General features: G+C 39.5%; 1 protein-coding gene across 3 annotated transcripts in view; it reads right to left on the bottom strand.

The window, feature by feature from the left end:
• Positions 1 to 759: 759 nt before the first annotated feature.
• Positions 760 to 22,304, bottom strand: part of LOC148868555 (Rab3 GTPase-activating protein catalytic protein) — a 94,551-nt gene continuing 73,006 nt past the window's right edge. For all 3 annotated transcript variants that reach the window (XM_088972622.1, XM_088972623.1, XM_088972624.1), the window contains 8 exons: positions 18,378 to 18,451; positions 17,075 to 17,261; positions 16,894 to 16,965; positions 16,677 to 16,716; positions 6,188 to 6,465; positions 2,231 to 2,408; positions 1,917 to 2,128; positions 760 to 1,536 (listed from right to left, as the gene is read on the bottom strand). In XM_088972622.1, coding sequence (XP_088828748.1) covers positions 1,240 to 1,536; positions 1,917 to 2,128; positions 2,231 to 2,408; positions 6,188 to 6,465; positions 16,677 to 16,716; positions 16,894 to 16,965; positions 17,075 to 17,261; positions 18,378 to 18,451 — 1,338 coding nt within the window. In that variant the 3' untranslated portion in view covers positions 760 to 1,239. The remainder of the gene's footprint in view (positions 1,537 to 1,916; positions 2,129 to 2,230; positions 2,409 to 6,187; positions 6,466 to 16,676; positions 16,717 to 16,893; positions 16,966 to 17,074; positions 17,262 to 18,377; positions 18,452 to 22,304) is intronic.

The following is a 22,304-nucleotide window of genomic DNA, read 5'->3' as shown; positions in this document are numbered from 1 at the left end:
ATCAGTCCATTGACACACCTACCCGGAGGCTCTCAAACACCCCCCAGGTCCAATCCAATCCAATAAATACTTTGGAGTTTGGACCATTAATTCTGGACAGGTCCAATTCAATGTATTGCTGGTCCGTCCAAATTGATTTTGGTTTGGATGGGGTCCAATCCAAAACCGGTCCATTGACACCCCTACTCAGAGGTTCTCAAATACCACAGGCACATAATCTTATACAACAAGTGGTATGAATGTTAATACTCAAAATAATTTACCCAACCAAACAAATTTTGTTGCATGGCGCTTAAAGCACAAACTTTGAGATCTGCTGGTCATTGTGTGGGGTCGAATCCTGCCTGCACTTGAGTTGGGGGATAGGTTGCCCCCTTGTGTAGCCCTCCAAGAAGAAACCCCGGGGGAGGGTGCAGATAGTCCATCCCCATAACCACAATTCCCTAACACTGGTGTAGGATTTGATCCCAAACCTCCTCTGCAATCAGTTGGGGAACTTGCCAACCGAGACACCATCAGTTGGTAAAGTAGCAAACACAACCTAGAACTCTTTGCGTTTGATAAGATGGATGTTGTGATTGTTATTCCAGCACTATGAAGTCGTTTTTCGAACTGATACAAATTGAGGAAAAAGAATGGTCTAGTAAACGTGATTTATAGTTGTGCATATGGCATTATGGCAAGTATGGATATATCTGCTGATATACAAGTTAATGAAAACCGCGTGTCACACAGCACACAATTTTACCCTATTACATGTAAATAAGAACTTAAACCTTTTTATTTTTTCATTTCAATCAATCGGTTACATTTTACACGGCCACTAGCTGAAACTTCGAATTAAACGTATTTCCACACCCGCCTGATAGGGTTATTTTCCTTTCTTCTTCTTCTTCTTCAGGGAAAAGGGTGAAGTAGTAGTTCAACATTTCTAGCAATTTCTCCCACCCTAAAAATCTCTACGATTAATAGGATAATGTCAAGCATCCACCACCAAGACTGTAACACCTATAAATTGAGTAAAAAGAAAATAAAGATTCCTATGTCCTCAAGCATGTAGTGAAGCACGATATATTCTTTCAATCCCTTGGTTGGAGAATTCCATTCCCATCCAACACTCTAGACCTTGGAAGAACAATGACATTGCTTCAACTAAGGGACCCAAATAGCACTGGTAGATGTCCAATCTACCCAAAACAGGAATAAAAAAAAAAAAAAAAAACTGAAAACAGGTAGAGACTAATCACAAGAGGTGACAGAAAGTGCTACTCGGAGGTCATTAGATGTTCCACAAATATACATTCGATGTGTTTCTATGTCTTGGTGGCAGCTCCTGGGAGAAGGGGCCCCATAGTGACTGCCTCTCATGCTTTCATGCATGGAAAAAATGATTTCCCTTTGAATTGGTTCATGGCCATTAAGGAGATTGCCCATGCTTAGAACTTTCCTCCATGACTGGTTAGCAGTGGGTGATGGAAACATATTTGCCACAGTTTGTCTCTCATTCATCCTCACCTGTTGCTTCATGTTGAACTCCTAAACAAAGATAATAATTTCAAACATATCAGAACATACTAATTTCAAGGACATTTTACAACAAAAAGGGTGACTTAAAGTCTCATTCTCATAGTTGTTGAATATGGTCCATGAATACCATGTCTTTGTAAATGACATATGCAAGGGGTTGCCCATCATGTCAAACCTAATCAATTATCCAACATATTTGACTTTTCTTGGGCAATTCTGATCCCTCATCAGAGTAATGTTATGATGGATCTCATAGATGGAACCCAAGACATAAGGTATTATAGATTTATAGTCCCCTGCAAAAACTATTAATTGACCATATTCACAGTCCATAAGACATGAGCACTCATATTTTTGCTTTCTCTAAAGAGATCCCTGTGGCAGTTTACCTTCTGATCATCACTCCCAGTTATGCTATTTCCCATTCTTGGAACATAAAAATTGTACAAGTCTCCAAAAATTGCTCCTGAGAGGCGTGGTACCTCTGCAAACTTACGATGAATAGAAGCTGCAAGGATTATTAACTCCTCAACATGTTCAAAGATGACACAGAGTCGTCTTAGGTCATCAACAACTTCAAATTTTTCAGGTAAAAGATTTGCTGTGATTGACACAAAATAGTAAAGCTCAGAAAGCTTGAATTTCATGATAACTTCAAGCTGCAAGCAAAGTCGAAATAGAAAGAACAAATGAGATGATATACCTTGCAAATATTTCAAATTTGATGCCATTGTCAGGTAGATCTGTGCTAGTTTGGTAGTCATCTGTTTTAGTCCCCCGAAAGAGGTCTGGTTTAGACTGTCAGCTGATGCTCTGAAGGCTGTGCACACCATTTGTTCAAGCAGATGATGTGGCCGCAATGTTTCCAAATAATGAAGTATCTACATAAAATAAGGTATTTTGGTTGATCATAATCCAAGGAATCATGGAATAAATTTTGAATAACAAGCAGAGCATTTTTTGTAAGAAACCATGTTTTTTCTCTGTCAGCAATCTTTAAACCATGACCTAGGTTAACAAGCACCATGCAGCTGGGCACTAAATAAACCTAATACAAATTAGTGTTCCCTTAATTTTTCTATACAATTTTGTTAATATTGCCTTCATCATCTTCTTTGAGTCTTGAATTATGCATGGTTTAGCAATAGAGGTGGTTAAAGAAACACTCATGTTCCTTCTTTATGATATGCAGTGTGATCCCATATAGTTGGAATAAGGCTTGGATGATGATGACAGGTGAGACCCCAAAATTTAATAGGGAAGACAGACAGGTATCAATGGTCATCTTCCATTATAATAGTTTGGATGAGAAGTGATAAGAACAAATAGTGATTTGAGATATGATATCAACCAAGCGGTTGTTTGGTATCAATGGCATTTATAAAATAAACGCTTTGTACAATTTTTTTACACCTCAGCGCCATTATCTGATAAACGGCTTAAAAATGAGAAACATCAGATTTGTTTTTTTTCGATAAACCGCTAAACCAAATAATTTTTTTGACGTTTTTTTGTTAAACGTGTTTATAATGCTGAGCTGACACCATTTCTCTGAAAAGCTACATCGATACCAAACACCATCCAAATAATTTTAATTGTTTTTATGTTGTTTTACTTCACACTTTTTTTTATAGATATGTCTCCCATGGAAAGAAAACTTCCTGGCAAATGGTTTATAGAGATTCCAGTGTAAGCAATCAAGTTGTTGAGCCACCATTATCCATAGTAAACATGACAAACTCTAATGGGTCGAACAGCAACCATATCTTGTATTGGCTCTCTCCTTAACCCATGTAAAAGGTATTTTGAAATTTTACCCTCTGTTTATTTCTTCTTCCAATTCAGGGTGGGTAATGACCTTAGGATGAAACTGATGTTTAGATCAATAAACCCCTAAACCCCCCGTTTCCTCCTTCATATCTTTCAACTCTCCTTCTCAAAGGATGTGGTAATCTCTGCTTGTCTTTCTATTGATGACAATAGTCACTCATGGAACCTACATCTTAGGCTCCCACTTAAGAATACTGAGATCAAATAAGTCTCTTCTCTCCCGTATCTCAGTTCGAGGTCATGAACCTTCAACCCTAATTCTAACTCAAAGCAATCTTCAACTTTAAGTGATCAACCGTAACTCAACCCAATCTTATTATCTCCAACCTGATCTAACCCACTTCAAAAACCAAAAAAAAGACCTAACTAGATGTATTAGAAAAAAACTAAAAATAGTTAAGAAAATCCACTTCTAATTATCATGGTTAGTGTTAGGATCATAGATTATTGCATTCCAAAATGACATGGTGTCATTCTAGAGACAAAGTAGAGGTATCCCTTTGTTGGTTTGGCCTCCTAATAAATGGAAGACTAACCCACCGGCCACCTCTTGTACACCACTGATAATGTAAACTTTAGATAGTGGACACTTTTCTCTTTCCACAATAAATGCACTACAGCAGTTCAGCTAGACCATTTCCTTCTCAACCCTAATCCAATATTTAACCGAACCCAACACTATTTTTTCAGATTGGTTTTGGCCCAGTCCAACATGTACCCCCTACTTTTTCTTTTTGGTATTCCAATGTGGCTTTGGCCCCCAAGGAGTGAGGTGCTGTATGCTAGACCTAGTCAGTGGGTTAGTTATAGGGTGCATACAGGACCCATTGGCACAATGTGCAGAACCTGCCTATTTGTGGTTTGAACCCATGCCTCCTCATTATAAGGGATGCCTTACTCCCTACCTCAAGGAGGCCTACATTTCCCCTTCCCCAACTCTAGAATTTGATTTCCATGTTGGTAGCATTTTTACAACTAAGTCTTTCCCTGAGATAAGTGCAATTGTTGTTTGGGGAGAACATGCAGCTCTTCTCATCCCCTACAGAATCAGCATTACACCTGTTACTGCTGCAATGTCAAGAAATCAGGAAGGTTTGGCCATTTTTTTTCCTCAGTGTGATTAGGTTACATAGGTGGCTTCAGGCCTCATGGTACTGGAAGTTGAAGCCTGTAATGCATACTACCTGGATGGAGTTTAATAGTGAAGAAATAAGCTGATCTTTTAAGGTAAGAGTTGCCTCTGAAATTTTCCATGAAGTTGGATTCTTTTTCTGGTTAACTCTTCGATGCTAGCAACTCATGAATCCAAAGCATATCCCCCATCTATATCTAGGCCACTCTTATTTAGATGGGGAACCCAGGCCTGGTGGAACTTGGGGTGGTTTTCTTTAACCTGGAAAGATATCTCATTTGGTTCTTCGTCTTCATTGCTAGTGTTATCTTCCTGGTAAAATTATGACCATTACAATGCCACCAACATATTTCTGAACTTTACTTTTCCTAAGTTCAAGTATTCTGCAATATCTGAATATTTCTACCAAAATTCAATGGGGGTAGTGATTAGTTTGTTGTTTTAAAATTTTGTGAATCAAGTGTTGTTTTCGTTTACTTGTCAACATTCAGCTAGGACCTCATGCCTCAGCAGCTTTCTCATCCAAGTTTTCCAGGAATTGCAGAAAACACCAAGATTCCTGTTTTCTAATAAGTGCTTCAGGAACAAGTGTTATTTGTTTAATTGCACTTAAGCATACCAGATGCAAGGTCCTACCTCTGTGGGTTGGAAGCATGGAAACCTTGCATATGGAGAAGGCTTTATGGTAGGACTTAGGGGATGATTTCAAGAAATGAAGTTGATCTGAAGTTCAAAGTATCAATACACCCAATACACATGAACTTGCATATCAAATGTTTCGATATCACCCAACTTTTTTTGTAGCGTTTAAAACCCGAAAATCCCTTTATTTAGAGTCTTGGAGGCGTGCTGATATGATACGATATGCCCAATATGGGGTGTATTGGATCGAAATTTTGAACCTTCAGCCAATCTTAGCTAATCAAATAAGATCCATTAGGCTATATGTATCACATGATCAGAAAATACAGTAGCTAGGTTGTGCCATTCTCATGGAGAACGACAGCGTTGAAGAACACTATACATAAGGGTTAATATGTCAATTAAAAAGCGCAAGTTTGATGTACCTTTTGCATCAGCTAATATGACAGGATTCAAGAAGATGATTAAATAAATATAAACCTAAAGGTGACAAGGAATCTCATAGAAGTGCTAAATCATGTGATCTACCTAGAACCAATATCAAGAAACTAGCAAGGTTCAGGATAATGCATGTACAGTTTTTAAGGAATTCTGACCAAAAAAGGAGGAACCTTTTTTTTTTTTTTATCAGTAAGGAGAAACCAAATTTTGTTCAAAAAAGTCTCATAACATTATGCATTTTGGCATAGCATGGTCTTTTGAACATTGAGAGAGAGAGAGAGAGAGAGAGTGGACCCTAAAAGGGCCGATTAAGATCCTTCTTTATACAATCCTCCCTATTTCTGCCATGGAATTCATGATGTGACCAACTAACTATTCACTGGATAAGGGACCCTCCAGATTAGCCACTAATCTACTCACCCATTCTACTTCAACCCTATACCCTACCTTATATCAGAGCTTTCCCCAAGTGGCACTTGCCATCCAAATTTTGCATTTCTTATTTAATAGAATGTGTATCAAAAAGGCTTATTTTAAAGACATGGCAAAGGGTTTCAGAATGAAATTTGCTCAATGAGGGTAAGATTTCACATAAAACTATGCACGGAAAATCACCTTTTCTCCTTCTCGATTTGGATCAAGAAGAGGCTTCTGCTCAGAAGCAGGCAAAGCAGGGGCTTCATTCCAAATTTGCCGCCATGAATTTCCATGCTCAGACATGCGCTGTGAAAGTCTTCCCCGAGGAGGCCAGCTGTCTCTTGGTCCTTCCATTGCATGATCACTGGAACTTTTACTCTCTTCAATTTCATCACTCTCCCAGTCTCCAGGTGAATGCCATCGAATAAAATCTTCAAAAACAGCACTTGGATTTGCTGCTTTGAATGCAGACATATCTGGTCCAAAATTTCTATAGATAATAAATACCAAATTCATATCATACCACACACAGTAAGGAATTCAAGCAGTTTGGATAGACTAAAAGCTTATCTTTCATCACAGTCTAAAAAGAGAAATTTCAGAATTTAATAAATAAGCATTTATTCTTAATGCATAATAGAAAAAAAAAGATACAGAAGCTGAAATGTACAAATATGATTACAAGTTAGGCACTCCAGATACCTGCTAATGTGTTCATGCTCAGTGGGGATTTATTTGGCAGGTGTAGATACTAGATTGAGATATGTGATAGGAAATGGGCAATATTTGAAAATCTGACCAGATTTTCTTCTTTTGTTAAGAACCGATCAGACCCTCCAAACTTTACAGATACTACCTTCTTCCACCCAAAATGGGATACCAATTAAATACAGTATCCCTTTATAAAAAAATCTAAAAATCATTACATGAGAAATGTAAATACCTCTCAGCTAGGGATAAGAAAACATTATTGAAGAGAACCCATCTCAATTGCCTACTCATTTTCTATATTTAGTCCCTATCCCATCAGCAACTGCAGAAAAGTTGAGAAAATCCAGAGGGATTTTCTATGGAGAGGATGGCAGCAGAGAGATTGTTAAGCCCAGTGGAGGAGAAGACCCTGGCGGAGCAATTCAGGCCCAACCGGCCCAAGTGTCAGCCTAGAACACCACACGAATCACACATATGGCACCACCCATTACGTTCGTGTATACCTGACGTCCACGTATTGGGAAGCAATCATAGTCTGTAAGATGCTCAGAGTCAGTTACAGGTTGTTAGCTGGCCATGCACTATATAGGCCAATCCGCGAATACATGACAGAACAGTGAATAATTCCTTGATATTTCTCTCTCTCTCTCTCTCTCTCTCTCTCTCTCTCTCTCTCCGCGCGCACGCGCGCGCATCTTCAATCTCTTGTCCATTTCAGGAGGGCGAGCTCCCACGAACCAGCTCACTAGAAACAGAGTAGAAGCGGGAACCTATCAACTGGTATCAGAGCTTTGCTGCGATGCCACCACCAGGTCCTCGTTTGCAGAAGAAAGGATCGACCTCATCGAAGGAGAAGTGCGGTAGACTACCAGTGAGTTAAGAGAAATCAAAGAGACCCTCTCAGCTCTGGTAGGTCAGTTCGAACAGATGTCATCAACTTCCAAACCTATGGATGTTGAAGGATCTAGCAACGGCGTTAGGCGAGGAGGAGCATTTCTAGCCAAGGCTGCTGTGGTGATTCGTGGGGATTGGGAGAGAGAGAGAGAGAGAGAGAGAGAGAGGTACGATTGAGAGGAAAAAAGTAACTACTGGCTGCCGCCAGTTTTCTATTTATATTAACTTCATAAAAGAATCAGAAATTACAAGTATGCCCCTGGCGGCATATCCTAGAATCAGAATAATAAGGAAAAAGAAAGAAGAAAAAAGAAACAAGTAACTGTAACTGTCCAACAACCTACTAACAGCAGCTATAAAGTAACAATTAAGTAAGCCTTACAACACTCCCCCTCAAGTTGGGCTGAAGATGTTTATCATGCCCAGCTTGTCACATAACTCATTGTGCCGCAAGCACGGAAGCCCCTTTGTAAGGACATCAGCAAGTTGTTCCTTGGAGTTGACATAAGGGATGCAAATTTCCCTTTTTTCCAGTTTCTCCCTTATGAAGTGTTTATCCACCTCAATATGCTTGGTCCTCTCATGTAGGACTGGGTTGCTGGCGATGTTTATTACAGCCTTGTTGTCACAGTAAAGGGACATAGGACTATGAACAACAACTCCAAGCTCCCCTAGAAGGTTCTTTAGCCAAAGGACTTCAGCACCCCATGTGCCATAGCTCTATATTCAGCTTCAGCACTTGACCTTGCTACCACATTTTGCTTCTTGCTCTTCCAGGTCACCAGATTTCCTCCCACAAATGTGCAATACCCACTAGTGGACTTTCTATCATCCACAGCTCCTGCCCAATCAACATCTATAAAGACTTCCACCTTTAAGTGATTGTGTTTACTGAATAGTAGGCTTGTTCCTGGATATTTCTTCAAGTATCTAAGGACTCTCTCTGCTGCCTCCATGTGTGGCTTCTTAGGAGAGTGCATAAACTGGCTCAGGACCCCAACGGAATAGGCAATGTCTGGACAGGTCATGGACAAATAAATCAACTTTCCCACTAACTTTTGGAACTGCTTCACATCTTTCAGAGGTTCACCAACACAGTCACCTAACTTGTGGTCCACATTCATAGGAGTATCTGCCGGCCTTGCACCTAATTTACCTGTATCCCGTAATAGATCAAGGGTGTATTTCCTTTGAGAGACAAAGATACCATTTTCTGAGCGGGCAACTTCAATCCCAAGGAAATACTTCAGGAGTCCTAGATCTTTCACTTCAAATTTAGATGCAAGGAATTGTTTCAAGCTCTGTATCTCTAAGCTCCAACTTTCTGTAATGATGATATCGTCTACATACACTATCAATACAGAAACCTGTTCCTGACATCTCTTCACAAAGAGTGTATGATCAGACTGACATTGTTTGAATCCCATCTCTTGAGCTGCCATGTGAAACTTACTGAACCAGGCTCTAGGAGACTGTTTTAAGCCATAGAGAGACCTTCATAGCTTGCACACCTTATTTTCACTCCCCTTGGCACAGAATCCAGGAGGTTGAACCATGTATACCTCTTCTTCTAAGTCACCATTTAGGAAAGCATTCTTTATGTCCAATTGATGCAATTTGATAAGAATAAAAATTATCATATTTTTTATCCCTAAATATTCAGTCTTTTATACTTAATTAGTACTTAATTGGACTTATTATGCTTGTATTTCAATTCAGGGCATGAAAGAAGGCGTTAGGAGAAAAACAAGGCTAATCGGGTAATTTTGCACAGTTTCGGCGCCACGTAGTAGTCTGGGCATAACTTTCCCATCCAGACTCCGATTGATATGATTCAAGATGCATTGGGAAGATAAGGAAAAACTCTACAACTTTCATGTTTTGAGTTTTGATAGATTCAGACTGCATCAAAGTCAAAATCGGGCCCGAAGTCTGAGCAAATTCGTAGGGAAGCCCAGTTTGTAGCAAAAGCCCAATTTGCAGCAGAAGCCCAATACGAATACAAGAATAAGGAAACTGCAAAGAGTCCTATCAGATTTAATTTTCTGATGTAACTCTAGAAAGATAAAGGAGATTGAGATCACCAGATAAGGGATAGGATAGGATTAGATCTAAACTAATCATTAGGAATTAGGACTTTCTATTTTTGAGAAAGAACTCCAAAAAGGAGTTGGAAACAACCCCTCTTCCTAAAGCTATATAAAAGGGGGGGGGGGGGGTGGACTAGCACCAGGCATCAATCAATCTGGGGAGCAATCAAAAGTCCTCCAAGAGAGCTTCAACTTTCAAGGAAGCAGTCAGCAACCTAGGAGGAGAAGAAGGCAACGGCAAGGAGAAGACAGGCTCATCGATCTCAACTTCAAGGGCGACATCATGAGTTCTTTCTTATACCTTGTTTTTTTAATCTTCTTTATCATGAACTAGTTTATCTATAGCTGGGGCTATGGAAAGCCTAACCATGACCATGGATTGATTTTTATTTAATTCAACCAAGCTGTTTTTATTTTCATGTTGTCTATGAGTTATTATGCGTAATGCAATTAAGAGCTTTGGCCACTTCTTAGTTGATTTGGTTTATGTGAATGAACCGGAAGGGGAATTCATATAATAGACTACATAACTCAGTGTGTGAATTGAATGGTATATAGGAATATATATACATGATTCATTTGATGATACAGGTTTTTCATAGAACTTAATGCACTTTCTATCTCGAGAACTCTAATCGAGGAATCGAAGGGTTACTCGATAGAAGTAGGTTTGATATATCCTGGAAGGGAATATTAAATAAATTAGGAAAAACTTCAGCTTATGAAAATAGTAAATTATTTTGGTTAATTTAATAAATTGATCATTGGAAAGGTTAGGTGGACCAATAGTCCTGGCACTTTCAGTTAAATTGTTGCAAGTTCAATCATTGATTGCCTTTGTTTTTATCTCTTTTCTTTTTCTATCTTTAACTTTCAGTAGTTCCTATTGTTAGATCCAAAATTCGGTTGTCCAAATAATTGAGGGAAGCTATAGTTCTAATACTTATTTTGTTAAATCCTCGTGGGAACGATATCTTTATACTACTTGATAACTAGTGCACTTACTAGGGTTATGTAATTATAGCTATCACAATTCCCAGTCAAGATTAGCAGCTAAGGACAAGAGAACCCTAATTGAGTTCATCTTGGCCACCGGGGCAAAAGTCTCATCATAGTTAACCCCATATACTTGTGTGTACCCTTTGGCCACTAGTCTTGCTTTGTACCTTTCAACTGTTCCATCTGCCTTGTGCTTAACTGTGAACACCCATTTGCACCCCATGGGGTCTTTCCCCTTTGGAGGATCCTCCAATTCCCAAGTCTAATTTTTGTGGAGGGCATTAATCTCCTCCTTCATGGAATCTACCCATTCAGGGCATTTTAAGGCTTCTGTAACATTTTTGGGAATAGGGATGCAATCAACTGCCGATGGGAAGGCTCGGTACGAGGGGGAAATGTGGTCATAGTAGACAAAGTGGGTAATGGGTTGTTTGGTAGTGCAGGACCTGACTCCCTTTCGTTGGGCAATAGGAATGTCAAGGTCATCCACAGTAGTAGGGTTAGGGGGTGGACTTACCTCCTGGGAGTCTGATGATGTCAGTTGCTCAGTGTTTGGCTGCTCCACATCTCTATCACATCGCTGATCTATCCGACGTGTACGTTGGAAGACACGAGAGGGAGTAAGGTCCAGAATAGAAGGAAGAGATACCTGAACCTTCTTCTCCTCTTCCACACTACGACTCTCCCCCTGAGGAGAAGGAGGGAAGAATGGCTCGGACTCAAAGGACACATCTATAGACACAAAAAATTTACGACTAACTGGGTCAAAGCACCGATACCCTTTTTTAGAGGAGGGGTACCCCAGAAAGACACAAGGAATGGATCGAGGGTCTAACTTACCTCGGGATGGAGACAAATCATGGACAAAGGCTCGACAACCAAAGACTCTCATGGGGATGGAAAATAAAGGAGACAGAGGGTACAATAACTGATGAGGGGCCATGTAGTTCAGTACTCTGGAGGGCATGCGGTTGATGACATACGCAACTGCAAGTATAGCATCCACCCGAAACCTTTTTGGGACATTCATGTGTAACATCATCCCGCGGGCTACCTCAAGGTGTCTATTTTTCCTTTCTGCAACACCATTTTGTTGTGGTGTTCTGGCGCATGAGCTCCTATGAATAGATCCGTGGGAGGCGAAGAACTCATTGAGCTCCCAATGGAGGTATTCCTTCGCATTATCAGATTGGAAGATCTGTATTTCAACATGGAACTACGTAAACACCATCCTCTGGAAGTCTTTCACTATCTTTGGAACTTTGTCTCTGCTACGCATAGGAATTTCCCATGTATAGCGAGAGTAATCATCGATCAATGTAATAAAGTACTTATATCCACCCTCAGAGATCACATTGGTAGGCCCCCATACATCAGAATACACAACATGAAAAGGAACATTTGATCTTTTATTACTTGAGTGAAAAGTTGTTCTACATTGTTTGCTCAACTAACACGGTTGACACATGAACTCTAACACTGAACATGACTTAAATAAAACTGGAAACAAAGATTTTATTATTTCGAAAGAAACATGACCTAAACGACTATGCCACAAGAAAATTTGACTCTTATTTGACTAACTATGCGACTCTGAGGATGACACTGAGAGACCGGCTTTATTATCGAGAATGTAGAGACCATTCACTAGGCTTCCTCTACCAATCGTCCTCCCAGAAGTTAGATCGTGAAAAACACATGAGTCAGCAAAAAATGTCACACTACAATTCAAGGAGCTTGTAACGCTACTAATTGAAAGCAAGTTTATGGGAAGCTGAGGGACATGCAATACACAATTTAGGTTAAGGCCATGGAGAAGGGACATTGATCCTTGGCCTACAATGGAAGAAAAAGAGCCATTTGCAAGTCTCACTCTATCCCTTCCTGACAAAAGGCTATAAGACTGGAATAAGTTAGGCTTACCGGTCATGTGGTTGGAGGCCCTTGAGTCAATGATCCAAGGGGAATCTGTGGGAGTGACATGGAATGCAGAAGTCATATTACCTGAAGTAGATGCAAATGAAGTAGAGGGAGTACCAGTGATTGAGCTGCCCATTTGCCACAAGGCCCGACCATAAGATTCCAGGTGCTCTCTGAAAGAATTCATTATATCCTCCTTGGGGTCAGACTTATTAGGGTGGTCCCGGGTACTACCGGCAACTTGAGTATCTTGGGTTGCCACATGTGCTGTGCTCATTTTCTTCAAATGACCTTTACCCTGTTCTTGATTCTTTGTTGCCCACTTGGGTTTCTTGTGGATGTCCCAACGAGTGTCATGTGTATGTCGTGAACGCCTACAGTGGGTCAAACTTTATGTTACAGCTAGGGGGAAGGCCGGTTATATAAGTGGAAAAATAAAAGAACCAAAGTCTGGTACTGCTGAACATGATCGATGGGATCAAGAGAACAACATGGTTATGTCATGGCTGTTAGGCTCCATGTTACCTCATGTATGGAAAATTTCATATGGGCTGACACAGCCTGTGAAATCTAGAAACAAGCCAAGGCAACCTATTTTGAACAGAGGCATTTTGCCTAGATTTATCAACTTCAAGCAGAATCATCTACGTGTAGACAAGGTGACCGTAGCCTATCTACATACTACTCAACCCTTACATCTATCTGGAAGGAACTAGACTATTATCAGACCATTGATTGGAGGAATGATGAAGATGCATGGGACTATAAAAAACTTGTCTCCCAACAGCGGGTTTTTGCCTTCTTACATGGGCTGAACCCGTTGCCCTAGCTACAAGAGGGGGTAACACAGGAATGAAAAAGGGGGAACCGAGGAAAGGTGAAGATAAGGACAAACTGTGGTGTACTCACTGCCAGAAGCCTAGACACACTCGAGAAACCTGTTGGGAATTAGTGGGTAAGCCCAAGTGGGCAACCAAAAATCAAGACTCTTCAAAGAAGCCTCCTCAGAAGAAATTTAGTTATGCAAATTTGGCCACTCAAGACTATCAGCAAAGTAATCAAACTATTGTGTTTTCTCGAGAGCATCATCATGGTTCTGATCCCAAGAAAGAGATCATTTGGAATTGTATGGTAGGACACTCAGGCAGTTGGACAGGTCAGTTCCTACCCCTTCTACCTCATTTGCTTCTACATCAAGTAAAGGTGCTTTTGCATTTCATGTGCATACCTTTGCTTCTGAGTCACTTTGGGTCATTGACTCAGGGGCATCAAACCATATGACCAGTAAGTCAAATCTCTTTCAGACCTACACTCTTCTTTCTAGGAAGGGATAAAGTGAGACTTGCTGATGGGTCTCTATCCACTATTACTGGTCAGAGATCTGTATCTCTTCTTGAAGGCCTTGTCTTTTCCCATACCCTTCATGTTCCCAAACTTCCTATCAATTTGTTATCTATAAGTAGTATTACTCAGTCTTTAAACTGTTGTGCAACATTTTTTCCACATTCTTGTGTTTTCCAGGATTTAACCTCAGAGAGGACGATTGGTAAAGGACATATGGTTGATGGTCTCTACATCCTAGAGAACAAAGTTGGCCCTGCGGCATTAGCTTCTGTGAGTCTTATGAGTCAGTCTGTAAGTTAGTCTACAAACAGTCAACTGTGGTTATGGCATAATCGCCTTGGTCATTTGTCCTTTGAGTGTTTGAAAGTTATGTTTCCTGAATTGTTCAAGTCAGTGTCTCTTACTAGTTTGCATTGTGAAACGTGTCAGTTGAGTAAGCATTGTAGAACAACTTTTCCATCAAATAATAAAAGATCTACTTTGCCTTTCAATATTGTCTTTTCTGATGTTTGGGGCCCTCTTAACATACCTACTGAGGGTGGGTACAAGTACTTTATCAGCTTTATTGATGACTATTCAAGATACACGTGGCTATATCCTATGCACTCGAGAGAAGAAGTACCCAATATTGTGCAAGATTTCCATCGCATGGTTTTCACTCAATTTCATGTTGAAGTCAAAATTTTCCAATCGGATAATGCAAAGGAGTATTTTCATCATGACTTAGGCTGAGCTTTTCTCTTCACATGGATCTCTTCACAGAAGCTCATGTGCCAGAACACCACAACAGAATGGAGTTGCTGAAAGGAAGAACTACCATCTCCTCGAAGTTGCTCGTAGTATGATGCTTCACATGCATGTTCCAAAATGGTTTTGGGTTGAGGCTATGATGGTTGCAGCTTATGTTATTAATCGTATGCCATCACGCCTTCTGCAATACAAGGCCCACATCAACTTCTCTTCCCTCAATCCCCTTTATTTTCCATTCCTCTACGTGTGTTTGGGTGTAAATGCTTTATTCATGATCTATCTCCTAACCGGGGTAAATTGGACCCCAAATATGTTCCGTGTGTTTTCTTGGGCTATCCCTCTTCCCAGAAGGGCTACAAATGCTTCAATCCAGTCACCTCTAATTACTTTGTATCTGTGGATGTGTCCTTTTTTGAGTCAGAACCCTTCTTTCAAGTCTCTCCTCAGGGGGAGAATAGTGTGAAGGAGGAGAGGCAAGCTCCAGCTCCTCAAATCCCTCTTCCCCTTATTCCTGACTCCTCTCCATTCCGTGTCTTCTTGAGACACCGTAAGGGACTGCTGAATTCAAAGGCTGTGGAGCAACTTGAGACTATACATCCAGCACCTTCTGACTCCTTGAAGGAAAATCCAAGTACCCTTGTTCCCTTTGATATGATTGAACCTATTGCTATTGATGATCCTACTAATGATCTTAATGTCCCAATTGCTCATAGAAAAGGGGTTCGATCATGCACTACTAAGCATCTTATTGCTTAGTTTTTATCCTATGAAAACATTGCTCCCACATTTCGTGCCTTTTTGACTGCCATTGATTCCGTCTCTGTTCCCAAAAGTGTTGCAGAAGCCTTATCTATACCTGAATGGGCAGAGGCAATGAAGGAAGAAATTAGTGCTCTTCACAAAAACAATACCTGGGAGTTGGTGAATCTCCCCAAAGGCAAGGAGCTAGTGGGATGCAAGTGGGTATTCATAGTAAAGCATAGATCAGATGGGTCGGTTGAAAGGTATAAAGCCAAGCTAGTTGCAAAAGGGTATACTCAGGTGTATGGGGTTGACCATGCAGAGACTTTTTCCCCAGTTGCTAAAATGAACACTATCCGGACTATACTATCCTTGGCTGTTAACTTTGATTGGGAGCTTCATCAACTGGACATCAAAAGTGCTTTCTTAAATGGGGATCTGGTAGAAGAAGTTTACATGATTCAGCCTCCTAGGTTTGTAGCACAAGGGTGTGAAGGGAAAGTTTGAAACTAAAAAAATCTTTATATGGTTTGAAACAATCCCCAAGGGCCTGGTTTAGCAGATTTCACTTGGCTTTATAGCAAATTGGGTTCAAGCAGTGCCAATCTGACCATACTCTATTTGTTAAGAGAAACCAAAAGAATGTTGTGGTATTAATTGTTTATGTTGATGACATTGTTATTACAGGGAATTGGGACTTTGAGATTGAAAAGGTCAAAGAATCCCTTGCTATGCAGTTTGAAGTGAAAGATCTGGGACAACTACTTTATTTCCTTGGTATTGAGGTTGCCCGCTCAAAAAGGGGCATCTTCATTTCCCAAAGGAAGTATGTCCTAGATCTTTTGCTGGACACAGGAAAGTTATGAGCAAAACCTGAAGACTCTCCTATTGAAGAAAGCCATCGACTTGGTGATTGTACTGGAGAACCAGTGACAGATATCAAGAAATTTCAGAGGTTGGTAGGAAGACTTCTCTACCTATCAATGACTCGACTGGATATAGCTTATGTTGTTGGTGTCCTCAGTTAGTTTAAGCATACAACATCCTCCCATCTAGAGGCAGCTGAGAGGGTACTCAGATATCTACAGAAGTATCTAGGAACTGGGTTACTTTTCAAGAAGGTGAAATTCCTTTTTGTCTCTTTGGAGATTATTTGTTTTAGGAAATTATATTTTCCTTATTCTGAATTAAGATTTACTAAATCAATCAGATTGACAAATCATGGTAGTGAAAATAACCTGATGACAAGATCTCTCTCTCCAATTGAGCAGAAAAGCTCTGTAACAGAAAGATGGGCATTGATTAGTCTTTAAAAGAAAAGGAGAAAAAGAAAATAGATGCAGCTACTGAGTTAAATACTTTATCTTGTATAATCAATTCAAGGATAAAAATCTAATAAACTAGAATTTTCATGTGAACAAGAAATAATCTGGGTGAAAAGAACAATATGCTCACAAATGCAGAGCCAAAAGCTTCCACTGCACGGAGTCGCTCTTCATGCATATCTTCTGTCATAATTGGTGCATCCTATGATTATTTTAGAGAGGCAGATTAAGTTTTGATATTTTTGAATAATGGTATTAACAGGATGCAAAATATCAAGAAGGGACCATAGTCAATTGGTCCTAATTAAAACCTGAGTATATGGAGCATGCATCCTCTCGTAAGAATTCAAAAGCATCATAGACCCAAAAACACCAGATGAACCCCTCCTGGTACGTTCTTCTGGTTTTGTATTTGCAGATGCCATTACATTTCCAGGCTGAGCACCAGACCTTGTTACAGCTTTCCTACCACTGCGTTGACCTTCTGTTCTCAAAGGGCTGCAGCAAGAACAGAAAGTTATGGAGGAACAAGACAATGAGGGAAAAGAGCAAAATTTTAAACATCAAGAAGTAAATCAAAACATAAAGGCGTGCTATATGGTGCATAAGAACAAAGTGAACGCCTCCAGCATCAGTCAGAAACAAAAGGAACTTTGGCTAATGTGATCACTATTTAAAAATTATACATTTCATCAATGGACAAAACCTTTTGGAAGCCAAAGAGGAAAGCCAGGGAAGCAAAACAAATGAACCAGATAGAAAACAGTTCGAGAAATCAGCTCATTTCCTTATATTTCTTGTTGAGTTTTCCATTTTTGCAAATACCTACATCAAACATAGCTGCAAAAACTTTCAAACACATTTTAAAGGTTCAGTAATTTAATGTCACATCAATCAATGCTTACTTACCCAATTACATAAAAGCAATGATTTGATCTCCATGTATGAAAACAACCAAACAATAATATTTTACTACTAATACCTCTAAAGCTCTTCTTATTTTTCACCTCTGAGTCCATTATTTTCTTGAGTTTCATGTTTTATCAACCACCTGTTTGAAATTACTCTATGACATTTAGAAACATCTCAGGCTTGCATATTGTATTACACAAATACACTGAGGTCCATGTCTCATTCTCTTTTATCCTTACCAGAGGACAAACAAATAGAATGAAATAAAGTGCATAATTACACTTAAAACGAGCTAAAATATTAAAGAAAAAGCATTTGAGAAACTAAATGATGTTTATATGCAATGAGTTACATTGACCATTTACCTTGTGTTGTTCATTGTTATTTGGTTACTCTGACATAACAATTTTGGAAGTGTGAATTATTGCTGCTTTATAATCCCTAAAGAACTGATAAATTTCTGATTATCTTATTATGTTTCAAATGATTTAACAATTTTTACAATATTACAAGATTCTAAGAATTTTACACATGTTTCCTATTTCTAATGACAACCATTTTCGTTGATACAAACATTTGGAACATTGGTATAAAGTTCGCATAAAGAAAAGGGTATTAAACAAGGAAGTCTTTCAAGACCATATATTTCGTCCAATATCTTGAAATTGTAAACAGAATGTGGTTCTCAAGTGCTTACTTTACCTATCATGTTTCACATCAAACTTCTTTGTAGAATTCCGCATTTCAGTTTGGTCTTCAACAGCCTGACAATCTTCCTGTGTTCACAAGTTAAATAATTAACCTGCACCTTGCATTCAAAAAGGGTTAATTACTTAAACCTCCCCTGGGTTTAAATTATTCTTGCCTACCTTGATAGAGGAGGATCCAGTTTGTAGGTGACACTATTTTCATTATAGAGTACAACTACGGTTTGTTTCTGAATATTTGCTGCATGTTAAATCAAGATTTCAACCGATCGCGTTAAAGACATTACATGGTCTACTTTTCATTCGTTCACTTTCACAAGGCATACCTACTATCAATTAATAAAGCTTACCTGTTACCTGATAAAAAAAGTGTACCTATTATCAAGACCTTAACAACGTTAAAGATGTCAGCTGTGACATGCCATTTTATCACTGGTTCACATTTTTTGTTTCACAGTGCAGTTCACACACCATAGATTCTGCCTTTATTTTATTGCCCCCATACCCCCAATTTACACACCATTTAATAAAATTACCTTCTATATTTACTATTTTTCATTTCACTCTGATTTGACAGTGTGTGGTCAAAGTCATACTATATTATATTCAAAAATCCAACTACTGATCCTTTTCTAAAGAACACATTGATTTGGTCTTTCCAAGTAATGTGCCAAGGTCTGACCATTTGTGCTATCCAAGTGGTGTCATTGACATAAAAAAACTGACATAGACCATCTAATATGGGTTCCAAGATATAAGCCATAACTCCTAACCATTGAACAGGAGAGTCCGAGCAGCATACAAGATCCAGCCTAAAAGACTATACCATAGAGAAGGGCCATCCATGTAGTGTGACAAGACCTTATTTTGGATTTTATCAAGTGTGTGCCATAATCCAAGCATTGATTTGAATCATCCTAGTGGTATGCAAAGAAATTATATTGATCAGTCATCAAGGCCACCTAAGCCATCTGCCACGATCCAACTTTTGATAGAATTGTCCAAGTGGATGGAAGGTTCCCAAGTCAGCTATGATTTAGCTTAAAGCTTCGACTTTTTCACTATTTTACACATTTTTTCAGAACCTCATTCATCCATAATTTTGGTGTAACTAAATTATTGTAGCACAAAATGGAGCTGGTCAGGTTGAGATCTACTCTATCGAGAGCAAAGGACGAGTCCGAGATCTACTCTATCGAGAGCGAAAGAAGAAGGTTTGATGGAAGAACAGAGGAGTGTAGAAGAGTTAAGAAAAAACAAGGAGGAAGGAGATAGTGGAACGGAGCTTTTAGGGAGCAAGGAGGAGCCAAAGGATGACAAGAAGTCGAAGAGCTAGGAGCTGGGGAAGGAAGAAGGAAGAAAGGGTGATGTGGCAGGGGAAACATTAAGAGAGAGCCAAGTGGAGATTATGGAGTTAATAGGACGGTGAGAGAGGTCCACTTAGCAGACAATTGTAATGGTGTGTAGAAGCCCAAAAGTTGGGTGAAAGGAAAGGGGGAAATTAAGAAAACAGGCAGTTGAAGGTAAACAATTGAGAGAAGATAGGAGTGGGGTCCACTGTTTTGAGAGTTTTAGTAGGAGTTTTAAAAGAACAAACCGGCATCAGAGGTTAAAAGTGTTTAAGGGCATCGTCGGAAAAGAAAAGTTAGGAAAAAGAGAATTAGGAAAAAGATTTCATGTTTAGGGAACTCAAGGGACCAATGGATCTGAATTGTTACGAGATATGGGGAAGAAAAAAAGATCTAGTCGCTCAACAACAGAGAAGTCAAGGATTCAGGGAAGCTCAATGCCAATTTAGAAGAGCAGCTGCTAAAAGTATCGTCAGTGCTGGAAGATGAAGTCTTAGACTAAGCCTCCAAGCTCTTTGTTGCAATGATTGATCCTCTTTCGACCAGATTTGTTCGCCAGTTGGCCTCCAGTTTCAAAATCCTGGTTATAGGGAGGGAAGCGGAGATAACCAGGTGGATACTAGTGCGGAGTTAGAGAGCTCGAACAAATGGCCATGTGAAAAATTGAGAGAAAAAATGAATTGATTGTATTGTCTTGGAAGGAGCATATACACAACTTTATATAGAATTACAAAGCTAAATTACAGGGTGATAAAATAGGAAACTAACTTTTCCTAAAAAACTAATTTCTATATCAGTGGAATTCTCCAATTAATATCCCATGATTCCAGGATATCCCATGATTCTAGGAAATTAAGTTTCCTAAACTGATGGACCTAAAATTATGGAGAATCAATCAGAGAGTCAATCTTCTACTTTCCAACACTCCCCCTCAAGCTGGTGAATATGCATCTTTCATTACCAACTTGGAGCTAAGTCCTTGGAATGCCACACTATAAAGCCCTTTTGTCAGCACGTCTGCCAGTTGACCATTCGTTGAAACGTATGGAGTGCAAATTAATCCGCTATCCAACTTTTCCTTTATGAAATGCCTATCTATCTCAAAGTGCTTTGTCCTTTCATGTTGGACGGGATTGTGAGCAATGTTAATAGCTGACTTGTTGTCACAGAATAATCTCATTGGACCTTCCCATCTGATCTTTAGGTTTTCCAAAATTATCTTGAGCCATAGTAATTCACATACTCCCTGGGCTATTGCCTTGAATCCTGCCTCCGCACTTGATCTAGCTACCACATTCTGCTTCTTACTCCTCCATGCCACAAGATTTCCTCCAAGGAACGTACAGTAACCTTTAGTGGACCGCCTATCCATGAGAGAGCCTGCATAATCTACACCGGTGTATGCCTCTAGGGTTAATCCAATATTTCTTTTAAACAAGATTCCTTTGCCAGGATTAGCCTTTAGGTAATGTAGTATCCTATAGACCGCCTGTAGGTGAACCTCTTTTGGGTTGTGCATAATCTGGCTAGCCACGCTCACGGCATATGCTATGTCTGGCTTTGTGTGGGCAAGATATATAAGTTTTCCTACTAATCTTTGGTACATTTCCCTATTCACGGCTGGATCTTCATTTGCTTCTCCCAATTTGTGATTTGGCTCAATCGGTGTGGAGGATGGTTTGCATGCTAACTTTCCCGTCTCTCTTAAAAGATCTGTTACATATTTCTGTTGTGAGATAAAGATGCCTTCTCTAGAATGAGCTACTTCAATCCCTAGAAAATACTTCAATCTCCCAAGTTCTTTTATTTCGAATTCTCTGACTAGGCATCTTCTCAAGGCTTCCTTCTCCTTTTCATCATTTCCTGTCACAATTATGTCATCGACATATACCAAAAGTCGTGACTCCCCCTGCATCCGAATGCTTTATAAAGAGTGTATGATCTCCCTGACTTTGTTTGTATCCGATGGCAAGCATAACTTTAGTAAATCTTCCAAACCACGCCCAAGGTGATTGCTTGAGACCATATAGTGCTTTCTTCAACCTGCAAACTTTATTTCCTTTTAGATTTCCTTTGAAGCCCGGAGGAATATCCATGTATATCTCCTCCTCTAAATTATTGTGAAGAAAAGCATTCTTTACATCAAATCGCTCCAAGTACCAGTCGAAGTTAGCTGCTAGTGACAACAAAATTCTTGCCGTATTCATCTTAGCCAGCGAATGTCTCCTGATAGTCAACACCATAGGTTTGTGTATATCCTTTTGCCACGAGTCTTGCCTTGTATCTTTCTAGAGAGCCGTCTAACTTGTACTTTATTGTGAAAACCCACTTGCAGCCCACGGGTTTCTTTCCTGGTGGTAGGCCAACAATTTCCCATGTTTGATTCTTATCTAGAGCATGCATCTCTTCTCTCATAGCATCTTTCCATTTCTCATCAGATAATGCCTCAGATAAAGTATTAGGAATATGAATGGTGTTTAGACTAACTAGGAAACTCCTATGTGATGGTGAGAATTTTTTAAAGGACACAAAATTTGCTAAGGGATATAAGGGATGTTTAGTGCATTCTCTTG

Source organism: Nelumbo lutea, chromosome 2 (assembly GCF_056320005.1).
Source record: "Nelumbo lutea isolate HS-2025 chromosome 2, American lotus-T2T, whole genome shotgun sequence".
In the NCBI taxonomy this organism is placed as follows: domain Eukaryota; kingdom Viridiplantae; phylum Streptophyta; class Magnoliopsida; order Proteales; family Nelumbonaceae; genus Nelumbo; species Nelumbo lutea.
Note: the sequence above shows the minus strand (reverse complement) of the source record. Positions and strands in the feature narration are given on the sequence as shown.